The 14,752-nt window shown below is 45.7% G+C and overlaps 1 protein-coding gene across 2 annotated transcripts in view; it reads left to right on the forward strand.

The window, feature by feature from the left end:
• Positions 1 to 992: 992 nt before the first annotated feature.
• Positions 993 to 14,752, forward strand: part of PLEKHA2 (pleckstrin homology domain containing A2) — a 53,961-nt gene continuing 40,201 nt past the window's right edge. Inside the window, exons 1-3 of one of the 2 annotated variants that reach the window (XM_005286493.5) lie at positions 993 to 1,139; positions 11,724 to 11,887; positions 14,664 to 14,720. In XM_005286493.5, coding sequence (XP_005286550.1) covers positions 11,747 to 11,887; positions 14,664 to 14,720 — 198 coding nt within the window. In that variant the 5' untranslated portion in view covers positions 993 to 1,139; positions 11,724 to 11,746. Of the gene's footprint in view, positions 1,140 to 1,395; positions 1,512 to 11,723; positions 11,888 to 14,663; positions 14,721 to 14,752 lie in introns of those variants that run through there. The other variant, XM_005286495.5, reaches the window with a different exon arrangement.

Below are 14,752 nucleotides of genomic sequence, written 5' to 3' on the forward strand. Positions count from 1 at the left end.
ATCCCAGTCATTTTTGGCTTTTAGTTGCATTTTGTCACCAAGTAAAACTTTATGGTCCTCAACTCCACACTAGGGAAATACTGGCCATTACATCACAGGCAGTTTGCTGATGTAATATGTTAGACAGCTTTTGGTTTTTGTTTTTCCTTCCAAGCAGACAGCCAATACCACAGTACTATATAATTTTTGGAGGGTCCTGATTCAAGAACCCCTTGTCTGATTCACTGATTCGTGATAGAATTATTTTTCATCAAGGTGTAAGCACTTGATTAACTTAATGTGCATTCACTGGATGGGACTACTCATGTGCCTTACTGTTTTCTAAGGACTGGGGCCTGAATTATGTGTCAAAATGTAACTGCATCATTAAGGTAGAGATTTTAATCATGCACGAGTCAGGAAGCTGAGTTAAGATTCCCATAGCAACTTTTAAATCTGCCCCCTTCTGTTTATGCATCACAATAGCATCTTTCATGACATGAGCAGCACATATGTAGTGAAGCTGTTAGAATTGGTGAAAAGTGTTTTGGAAAACAAAAAACAACCACCACCAAACAAAACTGGTTCAGGGGGTTTAGCAGCCCTCAGATTTTTATTTCAGCAGCGACCTTCCTTTGCGGAGCCACATTCATTTACACTGAAGCCCGGGATACGACACCCCCAAAAGTCACTGTTGCTGAATGAAAACCATAGGTGCAGATCCTGGTATGTGTGTAGATGCAGATCCTGCATCTACGAGAAGGCGCGGGGCGAGCAGGAAAAAAAAAACATTGGTGCAAATCTACACTTTCCCCCTCAGGGGTGAGAATTTATTTGTAAAATTCACCCCCGTCCCCCCGCGGGCTGGCGATGCGGGCTGCAGGCAGAGGGCTCGGCTAGGACGTCTGGGTCTGCCCCCCAGAGCGGGGGCCGGTCTGTAGCACCCTCCCCAGCCGGTCCCCGCTGCACCCTGAGCGCACCCAGCCGGCTCCCTGCCCCTGCACTCACATCCGGGGTTGGGTTTGCTGCTAACGCGAAACGTAAATTAACCCGGAAAAAACGAGGCGCCGGAGCCACACGCCCCCAGCTCCCGATGTGACCGAGGCGCCGGAGCAGCGCCCGGCTGGCCATGCCCCGGGGCAGCCCGCAGACGCCGCTGGGTGAGTGGGGAGCGCCCCGGGGGGCCGGGAGGGGCGCAGAAGCGTCCCCCGGGGAGGGTGGGTGGAGGCGACGCGCCGGTAGGGAGCTGCCCTGGGCAGGGGTGAGGGTTTGGGGGCACCCCGGGAAGGGGGCGGAGACGGGGGGTGCAATGGGCTGGGTGTTGTGGGGTCGGAACTCAGCGCCTGCCCCTGGGTACAGAACATCCCTGGGGCGCGCGGCGCTGCCTGCCCGGAGCTGCCCGTCCGCGTCCCGGGCAGCGGGGCATTGCGGAGCCGCAGCGGTTCCCTCCCCAGGTGTTTTTATGGAGCAACGCCCGGCTCAAGTCGGAGAGAGGCTGGAATAACTCTGCGTGCCAAGAGCTCCCGCTGGGGGTATGTCTATGGCGCCCCCACAAAGTCCCTTTGATACTCTGCGCAGTTTGAGCTGATTCTTAGAAGAGTTTGTCGCTGTGCACATGGGTCGCTGAAGACCACAAAGGGCTTTTTATGCCCAGGCATCCTTCAGGGAGCTTGCAAAGGGCACCCTATGCGGCCCTGAGTTTCAATAGGGAACCGTGCCTGGGCATGTACTGGAATTCAAGAGGGGTTTAGCGTCTTAAGACATATGTTCATGCGTGGTCAGAGAAGACCATGTAAGAGAATTGTGAAGGTTTTAATTCAACCATGTGATCTGTTCTGATCCCTATGCTGCACACTGTATTCCTGCCTTGGGTCGGAAGGACAGCTCATTGGTACCAATTAGTCTTCCCTTGATTTCAGAGGACTTTGGGTCCGGCAGATAGAAAGGATTTCAAGTGCCTGACTTCCATTAGCACTGAGGGAGTTACAGACAGTATGTGTCTTAGTCTCCTTTCAGTATGTTGCTACCTTGTATACTTAGGAAGCCGTCAGTGTTCGCTTGGGGTGCTATCCCAAAAGGGAAAAGTCAGGATGGGGTTGGTTTGTCAGTCTTGGAATAGTGCAAGAACCTTTTCTTAGTAGCCCCTGGAGCCGTAGCCTGAATCCATAGCGAAAGGCCTCTGCAGTTTCATGATTCATAATCAATAACACTTTGTTGTGTTTCACCCCAACCTTCCCAGCGCAGAATATTTACAAGTTGGAAAACTGACGCAGAGAGGTTAAAGCCCACATTTTCAATAGTGTCCACTGACTTTTGTGTGTCTCAGATTGTTGGCACCCAAAATTTTGGGCCTAAGTGACTAATATATGGTCAATGGGAAAGGCAGGATTAGATCTCCGGTCCAGAATCCCAGTCTCCTGGTTAGTTTCACTAGATCAAGTTCTTTTATGAACAGAACCATGCTGTAATTACATAGTTTAACCTCACTACTTTCAGGCCTTCCTTTGAGCTGGTTAATTGTTTAATAAAGACAAATGTTTGGAATTAACATGAGTTTTATTGCTGAACCTATTGCACACAATATTTACATCTGTTCTCCCATTCACCTGCCCTTCCTCTGCAAACTGCCAGCATTCTATGAGTTAATGGGGAGAATTTTGTGAGCTCTCTTTAGTTAGCATAGGTAAAAGGAAGTGGAGTTTGCAGATGTGGTAATGTCACAAAAGGGCTAAACGATCATTCATCATAGCGTAGGATGTTTTAATAACTGTGTACTAGGTGGTGCACTGGGAACTGTTGACGCTTTGTGGAAGAGTGGATATAATTTGGTGGCCCAAGACAGCAGTGGAGCTAAAGTAGCCCCGTGACATCTCAAATTTAAACTCCTCAGAGAGGGAGACTGTGTCTCAGTTGTATTAAGAAAAGCATTGGCTATGCCGTAGATCCAGGTACCAAGGTGACAAGCCATCTCTAAGGTGGAATCTCCATCCTTAGAGGTTTTTAAGGCCCGGCTTGACAAAGCCTTGGCTGGGATGATTTAGTTGGTGTTGGTCTTGCTTTGAGCAGGGGATTGGATGATCTCCTGAGGTCTTTTCCAACCCTACTATTCTATGATTCTAAGCCCAGTACAAATAATTAGAAAGGTAGATCTATGTTGACAGTGATGCTGTTTCCTTGGAGTGGGTCTAATTTAAATGTATCTTGGTTCCCATTATTTTCAAGGATACCAAGTGCGGAGGCTCTCACACTGTCTGGTGCCAGCAGAATACCCATTTATTGTAACCAATTGCACCCCATATGACTCTTCCACTTGCAAAATACTAAACTCTGTGGTCCCTTGCAGTGTTATCTCCTGTACTGTGCCCTAGACTGACCTAGCTGTGTCATACTGGACCATCTAAGGGCTTGGCTACATGGGGACATCCAGAAAGTTAATCCAAATTAACTAACAGTGTGAATTTGAAGTGGATTAGTTATACTGAATTAAATCCCTGTGTGGATGGTGTTGTTCAGAATGAAAGTTGCTTTAATTTGGTTTAGTTTAATTGAGGAAGTGAAGGCCACTTTAATTCTGAATCATGGTATTCCCACAGGGATTTAATGTGGTTTAACTAATTCACTTCAAATTCACACCCTTAATTAATTTGGATTATTTTTTCTGTATATCCACATGTATGCAGTGTTGTTGTAGCCATGTCCCAGGATATTAGAGAGAGAAGGTGGGGGAGGTAATATATTTTATTGGACCAACTTCTGTTGGAGAGAGAGACAAGCTCTTGAGATTCTGAATAAGAGCTCTGTGTAAACTCAAAAGCTTGCCTTTCACTAACAAAAGTTGGTGCAATAAAAGATATTACCTCCCCCACCTTGTCTCTCTAATGTACATATAGACACATCCTAATTTATCTAATGGCTACTTTTCACTATAATTTTAGGAACATTGAGTTTGAAGATTTATTTTTTCTTAATATGCTTTTTGCTCTAAGAGTTGCATTGATAATGCTGCTGTTCAGTGCTGCTGAAGCAGGAGGAAAAAGTGAAGGAACCCTGTAACTTTGCATCTCAGGACAAAACTAGGGAGCAGCAGCCCTCTCTTTGATAACTGAGATTTTGGAATTCAGTTCCTGGGAACTCTGCCCCCTTGCAGCATCACAGGTCAGAAAGGAAAAAAAAGTGATCTGGGTAACTACAGGCCTGTTAGCTTGACATCTGTAGTATGCAAGGTCTTGGAAAAAATTTTGAAGGAGAAAGTAGTTAAGGACATTGAGGTCAATGGTAATTGGGACAAATACAACATGGTTTTACAAAAGGTAGATCATGCCAAACCAACCTGATCTCCTTCTTTGAGAATGCAAGATTATTTTAGGCAAAGGAAATACAGGGGATCTAATTTACCTCGATTTCAGTAAGGCATTTGATACGGTTCCACATGGGGAATTATTAGTTAAATTGGAAAAGATGGGGATCAATATGAAAACTGAAAGGTGGATAAGGAACTGGTTAAGGGGAGACTACAATGGGTCATACTGAAAGGTGAACTGTCAGGCTGGAGGGAGGTTACTAGTGGAGTTCCTCAGGGATCGGTTTGGGACCAATCTTATTTAATCTTTTTATTACTGACCTTGGCACAAAAAGTGAGAGTGTGCTAATAAAGTTTGCAGATGACACAAAGCTGGGAGATATTGCCAATACAGAGAAGGACCAGGATATCATACAGGAAGACCTGGATGACCTTGTAAACTGGAGTAATAATAATAGGATCAATTTAATAGTGAAAAGTGCAAGGACATGTATTTAGGGATTAATAACAAGAATTTTTGTTATAAGCTGGGGACTCATCAGTTGGAAGTAACAGATGAGGAGAAGGACCTCGCAGTATTGGTTGATCACAGGATGATTATGAGCCGCCAATGTGATATGGCCGTGAAAAAAGCTAATGCAGTCTTGGGATGCCTCAGGCGAGGTATTTCCAGTAGAGATAAGGAGGTGTTAGTACCATTATACAAGGCACTGGTGAGACCTCATCTGGAATATTGTGGGCAGTTTTGGTCTCCCATGTTTAAGGAGGATGAATTCAAACTGGAACAGGTACAGAGAAGGGCTACTAGGATGATCTGAGGAATCAAGTCTGGAAAACATGTCTTATGAAAGGAGACTCAAAGAGCTTGACTTGTTTAGCCTAACCAAAAGAAGGCTGAGGGGAGATATGATTACTCTCTATAAATATATCAGAGGGATAAATACCAGGGAGGGAGAGGAATTATTTAAGCTCCGTACCAATGTGGACACAAGAACAAATGGATATAAACTGGCCATCGGGAAGTTTAGACTTGAAATTAGACGAAGGTTTCTAACCATCAGAGGAGTGAAGTTCTGGAACAGCCTTCCAAGGGGAGCAGTGGGGGCAAAAGACATATCTGGCTTCAAGACTAAGCTTGATAAGTTTATGGGAGGGATGGTATGATGGGATAGCCTACTTTTGGCAATTAATTGATCTTTGACTATTAGCGGTAAATATGCCTCATGGCCTGTGATGGGATGTTTAAATTATGGAGATATACGTATCTCATAGAACTGGAAGGGACCTTGAAAGGTTATCGAGTCCAGCCCCCTGCCTTCATTAGCATGACCAAGTACTGATTTTTGCCCCAGATCCCTAAGTGGCCCCCTCAAGGATTGAACTCATAACCCTGGATTTAGCAGGCCAATGCGCAAACCACTGAGCTATGTTAGATGCGGTGGGATTTGAGTTATTACAGAGAATTCTTTCCTGGGTGTCTGGCTGGTGAGTCTTGCCCACATGCTCAGGGTTTAGCTGATCGCCATATTTGGGGTCCAGAAGGAATTTTCCTCCAGGGCAGATTGGCAGAGGCCCTGGGGGTTTTTCGCCTTCCTCTGCAGGGTGGGGCACGGCTCACGTGCTGGAGGATTCTCTGCACCTTGAAGTCTTTAAACCACGATTTGAGGACTTCAGTGGCTCAGACATAGGTTTGATACAGGATTGGGTGGGTGAGATTCTGTGGCCTGCGTTGTGCAGGAGGTCAGACTAGATGATCATAATAGTCCCTTCTGACCTTAAAGTCTATGAGTCATTGAGTTTGAATGTGATTTGAATGATTCCCTTTCCATTGTATAACTCCTGGTGAAGCTGTTTTATTCAGGGAGCAGTGCGATACCCTTCCACAAGGTTGGTTGTCTTGTGCTGGAAATCTTTTCGAGTAACTTCTTTGCTGGTGTGATCACAGCAACACAACCCTTGCCTGGTTCAGTTATTTTTTGGTGTGTTTTTTGTTTTTGTTTTTAAGAGGGTGAATTTATGAATATTTTGCTCATCTAACTGTGCTGAAAAGGCAATAGATGGAAAGAATCCTAGAAACCAAGAGAACTTAATTCTGCGGTGTGTTGACATAAATTGGAACCAGTAATGAGATCCTAAGGGCCTAATTCCACTGCAAGGCTTGGGAAATGCTTTAAATCAGTGTTGGATTTCAGACTGGCTTCCAGAAATCAGATGCAAACTTCTCCCATAAACTGTGACTTGAAGTGTTCAGTATCATTATCCTGTTCATAATTTATAATGCATGTAATCTAAAGTTATAACAGGACATGCTCTTCTGATTGCTAGGCCTTCAGGGAGTCATTAGCAGTTCTAAATTATGTTAACTAGTTGTAAAGCGTAAGCACAACTGAGTTTTTTCCCCTTTTTGCAGTCAGTTCTTTTTGTCTCAAATGGTACTGTCTTCCACTATTGTAGGATACAGAAAATATAAATATGTATCATCTGTTCCAGCTTGTGTGGTTGCTCCAGTGATTGTCAGCTATTTGTTCTAATAATTGATGAACAGAAATAATTGGTTACTGAGTTTCAGGCAAACATTCTAGCCATGAATTAAGAAGCCTTCAAATCATCATTGACTCTGCTATCCTCATCCTGTGATTCTTCCCTCATTAGCATGTCTTGAACCTGTTTCTGGGCTGTGAGCTCATGGTAGGTAACAGTATTTCTATGCAAATATGCATGTGGTAGGAAATGCTACAGTAGAACAGGTCAATGGTATGTTCAGTCTAGTGTTCTCTCTCCAGCAATGAACAATGTCGGATGAGAAATGTGAAGGTGTAAACTACCCAGAATGCATCTAACTGTACAGCCAGTTGACTAATTTGTACAGTGCTTTGACGGTGTCAGGTGCTACATAAGTGCTGAGTATTGTAACAAGACTAAACTCTGTTGGGAAAACTCTTTTTGACTCCGGCTGGATTTCTGGAGCTGGAAGATGGGAAAAACCCCACCTAGTGGAACTCCAGATGCTATTCTTATTTTGAGTTTATGGGAAAGAGAAACTGTTGATGGTTCTAAGGAGACAGATGGATCATTGCAACCTCTGTCCTGCAGTATACTGGAAAATGGATCACTGTAACCAGAGTGAGGGGTGTGCATGATGATTGCCTCCCTATAGCATGCTAAAAAAGAGTACATTCTAGAACTTAAAGTTCAGCGTGATCATTATCTCCTCTGCCCACTGATTTTTGTATCTCAAAGTGCAATCTAAGGTTGGTCACTGTCACCTTTTCCTGTGCAGAAGGAGCTGAGCATCTGAATATTCTTGATCAACCTCGTGTTAATTGAGGCAGAGCAAAACCATAAGAAGCTGCAGCATTTCTGACCAGCCTTTCTCATACCACCGCAGCGAAAGGCGTTCTGCAGCCCAGAAGTGCCTGCTGCTAGAGTTTAGTTAATCTGTTATCGCCTGTTAGTACCGTGATATGGCTGCCCTTTATCTCTGTTAGCAAAGTCGGTTTCTTTACACTTTATATAAACTCTGTGGTTTAAGGGCCTTGACTAAAGACTGAGATTCATAAAATAATTTGCATCTTTGTAATGGTCACTTCCAAGTAGAATTTGGCTACTGCTCACAGGTGCTGCTGAGTTGTAACTGTACCGTTGTAAGGGCCCCATGACCTATGGGAATGTCACTTGTCTGTACGCGTCAGGGAATGGCCTTACTGAACAACGTTGTACACACCTGAGAAGCAGCGTATTGCTAATATACATGCTCTGCAACTCAATAGCACCTGGCTAATCAGCTCTTGCATTTTGGGCCTAACCTGCCCCCTTGCTCAGCACCATACTTCATGAGTGGTCACATTCATTTCAATGGGGTGGCTTGTGGAGTCAGCATGAGTAAAGCTGGCAGAACTGGGCACTGAGCTTGTTCCTGGTGTAATAGATGGGCCAGATATCTCCCCAGCTTCCTCACCCAATTGTGTCTCTGTTCTTTTTCCTCCGCTTCTGAAACACCATGACCTGTCTTTTTATTAGCAGCAACATTTCTGAAGCCCAGTCTACCCACACAGTCACACCGGGTTGAACTGAAGGTGTGGTTTTAAATTGGTTCAAACTCCTGTGTGGACACTCTTATTTCTGTTGATCTAAAGTCAGTCAGGAATTGGTTTAAACTGAACCAAATCAGTGTGCTCTGAAACAAAATAAGTATCCACACAGGGATTTGTGCTGCTTTAACTATATCTGTTTAAAATCATACCTTTACTTAAACTGGAACAGCTTCCCCGTGTCAGCAGAGCCTGGGAAAGCCAGTGCTGTCCTACTGCTTTGGCCTGGGCCCAGTGTTTGTATTTGACAGTGCTCTGGTATGATATGCATTGTCATGTGTCTAGGGGCAATGGCTTAATATATTAATAATTAACATTGATTCCAAATCTATTTCACAGTATCCTTTATTCTGTCTGGGCCAAATGGCTAATCTGATTCTAATGACATCCAAAGGTCTTCATAATTTTCTCTCTGTTGCCTTCTCTCTGTCTCTCACCCGTGATGGCAAGACAGAGTACCCACACTTTGCCCTCCAGCCTTTGGTCTCCTCAGAGTAAGACTGCTCAGAATTCCCCTAAATCAATAGGAGTTTACTAAGAGGTGACCTTTGTCAAAACAGCCCCCTGGCTCTGCTGGGTGCTGCTTCCAGGCCAGTCAAGCCTCCCTGGTCACTTCCCACCCTGCTTCTGAATGTGATACATGGCTCCAAACGCTGATGCTGAAAATATGAGCCGATGACAGCAGACATTTTATTCTCTGTCCCATCTGCCTGTTTAACTACTGGACAATACGTTTCTACAGGGGGCCCCAGGAGACCACCCATCGCAATTTTTAAAGTAAAAAAATCATATTTTCTCCTTATCTGCAGAAGACCTTTATTTGTACTGCCTGTTTGGGAGGCGCTTACACGGGCTGCCTTTCACACTCCTGGTAGCTCACAGCCAAACTCCACCTGTGGTATATTTGTAACTCGTCCATCTATGTGATATAGGTCACCTCCCATTCTATCCACCAAGAGTCACAATAATTAAGAGGCTTCTTGCCCAAGGCATTTCTGAGATATGGTGCCTTTCCAGCTACCTACATACAGCACCTGATTCTCCACTGCTCTGCACTTTGTGTTGGGACATGGTCCAGTGCAAAGTGGGTCAGAGTGTTAGTGTTTTGTGCTGACTGTGCATACGTGTAAATGACAACAGTGTGCAAGACAGTAGAGAATCAGTCTCATAGTCCACATCTGTAGTGAGCTCCACGTTAAAGGACCTGATTTTCCATTGCCCCAGTCGTTAACATCCTGCAAATTGAGTGTGAAGCGCTGCCACTCTAGAATGGTGGGGTTTTGCTCCCACTTCGCCCTTATTGTAAATGACGATGTTGCAAGGTGACCAAGAGCCAGGTCCCAAATCTTCCTCCCTTGCACTAACACCAGTTGGGGGTGCTAGTAGAGACCAGTCGCCAGGTGCTAACCATCACACTGTCAAACCTGGCATCTTGTTCTTCTCTCGCTGACTTTCTCAGGTGTCTGTCTCTGTGGTATCTGAGCTCTTGGCCAGCAGGGAGGGAGGTTCTTTCTCCATAGGGCCAAATCTTCCCAGATTCTTATTGTTCTGATCGAAAAACTCTCAACTTCTCCAAAGGGACAGTTTGTTCCTGCTCAAACTGCAGCTGTTGAGGTCTCCTTGTTCAGCCAGGCTCTGTCCCTTTGCAGAACAATGTTCCTGTAGGACACGTGAATCCCTGAGGCTAGGTGGCAGATGCTGGGCCCTGAGTAACAAGGGTAATGTTGGAAGGTGTTTGCAGCTTGTGTACATTTAGTGACATGTTTTTACCCAGAGAGGACTGATCATTGCTGATTCTGCATCCCCACTATACATACTTTCTGCAGGAGTTGCAGTTTGTTTTCCATTCCTTGGTGGGTTTGTGTGCGTGCGTGCGTGCGTGCGTGTGTGCTCTCTCTCACTTTGATTCCAGGCTTTGCAGTTCTCAGGGGCCGAGTGACTTGGGCTTTTCCTGCCATAAAGCACTCATGGCTGTTCACCTGTTCGTAATTATTTTTTGGGGGGTTTGTTTTGGCCAAGGGCTGCTGGCTTTTGAGTTTGCTGTCTCCTAGACGCCTCTGGAGTGGAATGGGGGTAGGGTCCTAGGCCTCCCTGCATCACCAACTGCTGCTCTGTTGTGGGGGATGATGTCTTGCTCCGTCCTGGGGCCGTTGTTTCCCTTGCGCCTGCTGCTGCTCTGTGACCATCCAGGTGGCCCTTGTGCTGTGACAAGGGGGGGAACAGTGAAGTGTTCTGAGTCTTCTTGTGATAGTGCTGTTGGGCTAGCGAGCTATTGAGTAGCTTGTAGTGATTGAGTCCATCTGTAGTTCCTGGAAACTCCCTGCTCTCCCAACTCCTGCAGTTCCCCAGCTGAGCTATTTTGGTCACTCTCGTCTGTTTTATTTACCCAGCTTCTGAATGTGTCCAGAATTGTAGTGCTGGGTGTCTTTGTCTCGCCATGACCTTGAATTCCTCAGTCTGGTGGTCTGTCTGCTAGTAGCAGAAACATGCAAAGGTGGGGTGGGGTTTGGCTCTGTCACGTTCCTAGCAGAAGCACCAGGATGTTTGGATAACAGTTTGAATACAATCCAAGACCTCAATCCTGCAGCTGACCATGCCGCTGAAACCCTGCTGGGAGCTCCATTGAATCCAACCGCATTCTGCGCGGGTGTGGGAGCCTGCCAGGATTGAGGCCTAAATCTTCTACTTCCTACTTCAACCATCCTGCAGTGAGAAGCTCAGTCTCTAGACCAGGGGCAGCTCTATGTTTTTTGCCGCCCCAAGCACGGCAATGAGGCGGCCTTCGGCGGCACTTGTCACGCGGATTTGGCAGCGTTTCTGCGGGTGATCTGCCGGTCCCACATTGCCGCCGAGGGTTGCCTGACTGCCGCGCTCACGGTGACCGGCACGCCGCCCCCGCGGCTTGCCGCCCAAGGCACACGCTTGCTGCGCTGGTGCCTGGAGCCGCCCCTGCTCTAGACCAAGCTAAATACCCGGTATCTGTTGTTCAATTTCATGACATTTGGGCTGTGAAATGATGCGCAACCTCAAGGAGGTGGAATTTGCACAAATGTTTCCATTTATGTGCAGCAGGACCAACATGCTAATGGCCAGTTAAATGTGAAAGTGGAACAGAATGTCTGTGTGTCAAATGTGACCCAATCCAGCCATCTTCTTCCTCACGCTCGGCTGCTTTAGCCTGCATGCCCAAACCTAGTGACTGTACTGTCACCCCAGCTCTAGACAGGGAAAGGGACAGTGATGTGTGTGTGAATATGAAGTCAGCCTAGAACAGGGAAAGAACACTTCATCGCCATGGCTTAGGGTAGGGCTGGGAGTGCCCTGGCTTCACCGCAGGCATTTGTGTTTTCTAGGGTGATGCTACAAGAAGCCCGGGATGCCTTATGTGGATCGACAGAATCGTATCTGTGGGTTTCTAGACATCGAAGAAAATGAGACCTGCGGCAAGTTTCTGCGAAGATATTTCATCTTGGACACCCAGGCCAACTGTCTTCTGTGGTATATGGATAACCCCCAGGTGAGGTCCCAGAATGCACTCTGTGGAGCATTGCAGATCTGCATGGCTTTCATACTTCACAGCTCAAAGAGCTTCTGCTTCCTGATTTGTGCTGCATCTGCCCCTCCCACTCTTAAGATGCATTTGTTACAAGAGTTCAGTGCTGGGGTTTCACAGCTAGAGCTGGCTTTTTCACGCGTATCTTTTTTTCCAGTTACCTTGGACACCTTAGCAGTGCTGCTTGTGTTCGGACTCTAATGATTGGAGTAAACAGGCTTTATTTAGACAGATATGCTATTGAAATCCCAAAAACGGAGATCACATTTTTTAATTGGCTTCACATTTTTCTCTCCCCCTATTTTTGATTACACCAGCTTCGCTCACTAGTTAAGACGAGCAGAAACAGCAACTTCAGTGCTGGAAAATGTTGGTTTCCTTGTGCCTGGAACCCTGTCCTTCTTAGCAATCTGGAATGATTTATTTCCCGTTCTGATGTTAAAACTGCCATGTAACAGTCTACCAGGATCCTAGAGAGACAAGGTGGGTGAGGTAATACCTTTTATTGGAACAACTTCTGTTGGTGAGAGAGACAAGCTTTCAAGCTGTAGTTCTTCAGCTCTGTGTAACTCTTGTCTCTTTCACCAAGAGAAGTGAGTCCAGTAAAAGACACTACCTCACCCACCTTGTGTCTCTAGGATCCTGGGACCAGCGTGGCTACAACAACACTGCAAATATCAGGATCTTGGCGAGGTGAAATCCTCTCTGCAGTTCAATCATTGGGTTGTTTTGGCATAAAACATCCCATCATTAATCTCACGGGTATCATAATGGAAAGTCGCCATTTGGATGTCCATTTGTGTCAGATTGTCTGATGCCTGTTTCTGGGGAAGCTGTGTCCCGTAATGTTATCTCGCACCACTAATTTTCCTTGATGCTTTAAGTTGCATAGAAGAGATGCCTTTATCGGATGGAAAGAGTGTCTAAGGAAGGATCTGGTGGTAGGGATAGCAGATTCTATTGTGCTTTTTCATATTCTATCTTGCCACAACATGAGGTGAATATATTGTACCGTGCTCAGTAAGAAATACAGAGGGTGGTCTCTCTCTTTTTTTCTTTTTTTTTTTTTTTTTAAGTCTGGTGCTCACTCATATCCTTTTCCTGCTCTGAGGTTGAATTTCCCACTTCTGGGGCCCGATCCAAAGCCCATTGAAATCTGTGGAAAGACTCTCATTGGCTTCAGAGTGTTGGATCAGGCCTCTGTTGGGAAGCTGGTGCTGGGTCACTTAATTGAAGCAGCATTCAGCCTGAGTGCAGCTGGAAGCAGTCCTTCATTTCCAAGTGGGATGGGTCACTGCCTGGGCCATGCTTTCTTGCTGAGGGAAGCTGGAATGTGACTGAATGGTTTCTGTTATCAGTACGTATGAGTGTGTGTCAGAAATGTTCCTGAATTCCCCCTCCACACCCTTTTAGACTTTGAATCCAAGACAAATAAAACGAGAATATCTTCTGGTCTCAGCCAGTGACCTGTTCGGCTCCATGGTGGTGAACCAGCCGCAGGTCCAAAGCTGGGGGTGGAATGTGGGGTAGCAGTTTCTTTTCTAGGTTGGCTCTGACCCATAGCGGTGCAGTGATTGGTCACTCTCCCAGATGTTACTCCTAGGGCAGTTCATAGCTGTGGTTAGAATGCAGAGCTATTCTGATGAGTCAGTATCAGCCAGCAATGCCTGCTGCTAGCTGTATCGAATGGGGGCGGGGTGTGGGGAGCAGTTGTTATCTTCCTCTTTCTCATTTTGCTAAATAGTATAATCTGCATAATGTTTTGTATGAGCTGCATCCACTTTCAGGCCCCAATCCAGCAGAGCACTTAAGCACACGCCTCAAGTCCCTCTAACTTCAATGAGACGTGTGTGCTCAAAGTTAAGCCCCTGCTTAAGTGTTTTGCTGAATAGGAGTGGGCTTAAGCACATACGTAAAGTTAAGCATCTGCTTTGCTGAATTGGGGCTTCAGAAATGAAATGATGCAGGATGCTTTCTGCCATGTATGTTGTTAGACTTTCCTATGGCTGAGTCTTTGCAAGAGGAAACTGCAACAAATCAGTTTCTCTGTGTATACTATGTTCTCTTACACCACACCAATGATATTTTATATAATTAACCCCTGAAGAGATGATAAAGCACTATGTCAGTGTGAGACATTATTAGGTCCCCATTCCAGTTCATATCTTGGTGTAAAGACAGTAACAAAAATGATTAAAATATCTGTCATCCTAGAAATGGGGTCATGCAGAATATGCTCACCCAGTAGCCAGGTGTCTGGAGTTTTGTATCTGTTGTGGCTGGCAGCTCCGGGAGTGGTCGTGGCATTTACTACAGTGATTAAAATAATAAGAATAAAAGGTGAGCTGTAGGAATCTCTTCTGTGTGCACTAGCATAAGTCACCATTTGGACTAGCATTCATTGCGTGGCTTTTGTAAATGCAGCTCAGAGCAAATTTTATTTTATTTTCATTTATAATCTATGCCCAGTGCCATGATCTCTGGCCTCTTGACTAATGTTAAAGAACAGAACAACTTTCCCCATGCAATAAACTACACACCAACTAGTGCACCCTTTACTGCCTTGCTGAGGCATAGTGATGGGTCTCACAGCATGGTAAAATGCTGACGTATAGAGACCATTGGTGAGGACAGAACTATTAAGGTGCCCCTCCATAAACAAAGTGTAAAGTGCTAGTCTAGCTCACCTGGTTTGTGACTGTTTATCTTTTAACTCTTAACATTCTTGACTGTTTTGCAGAATCTGGCTCTCGGGTCAGGAGCTGTCGGATCTTTGCAGCTGACCTATATATCCAAGGTAATATGAGGGTGGTGTCTCAGAACTGTTCA

This window comes from Chrysemys picta, chromosome 2 (assembly GCF_011386835.1).
Source record: "Chrysemys picta bellii isolate R12L10 chromosome 2, ASM1138683v2, whole genome shotgun sequence".
In the NCBI taxonomy this organism is placed as follows: Eukaryota; Metazoa; Chordata; order Testudines; family Emydidae; genus Chrysemys; species Chrysemys picta.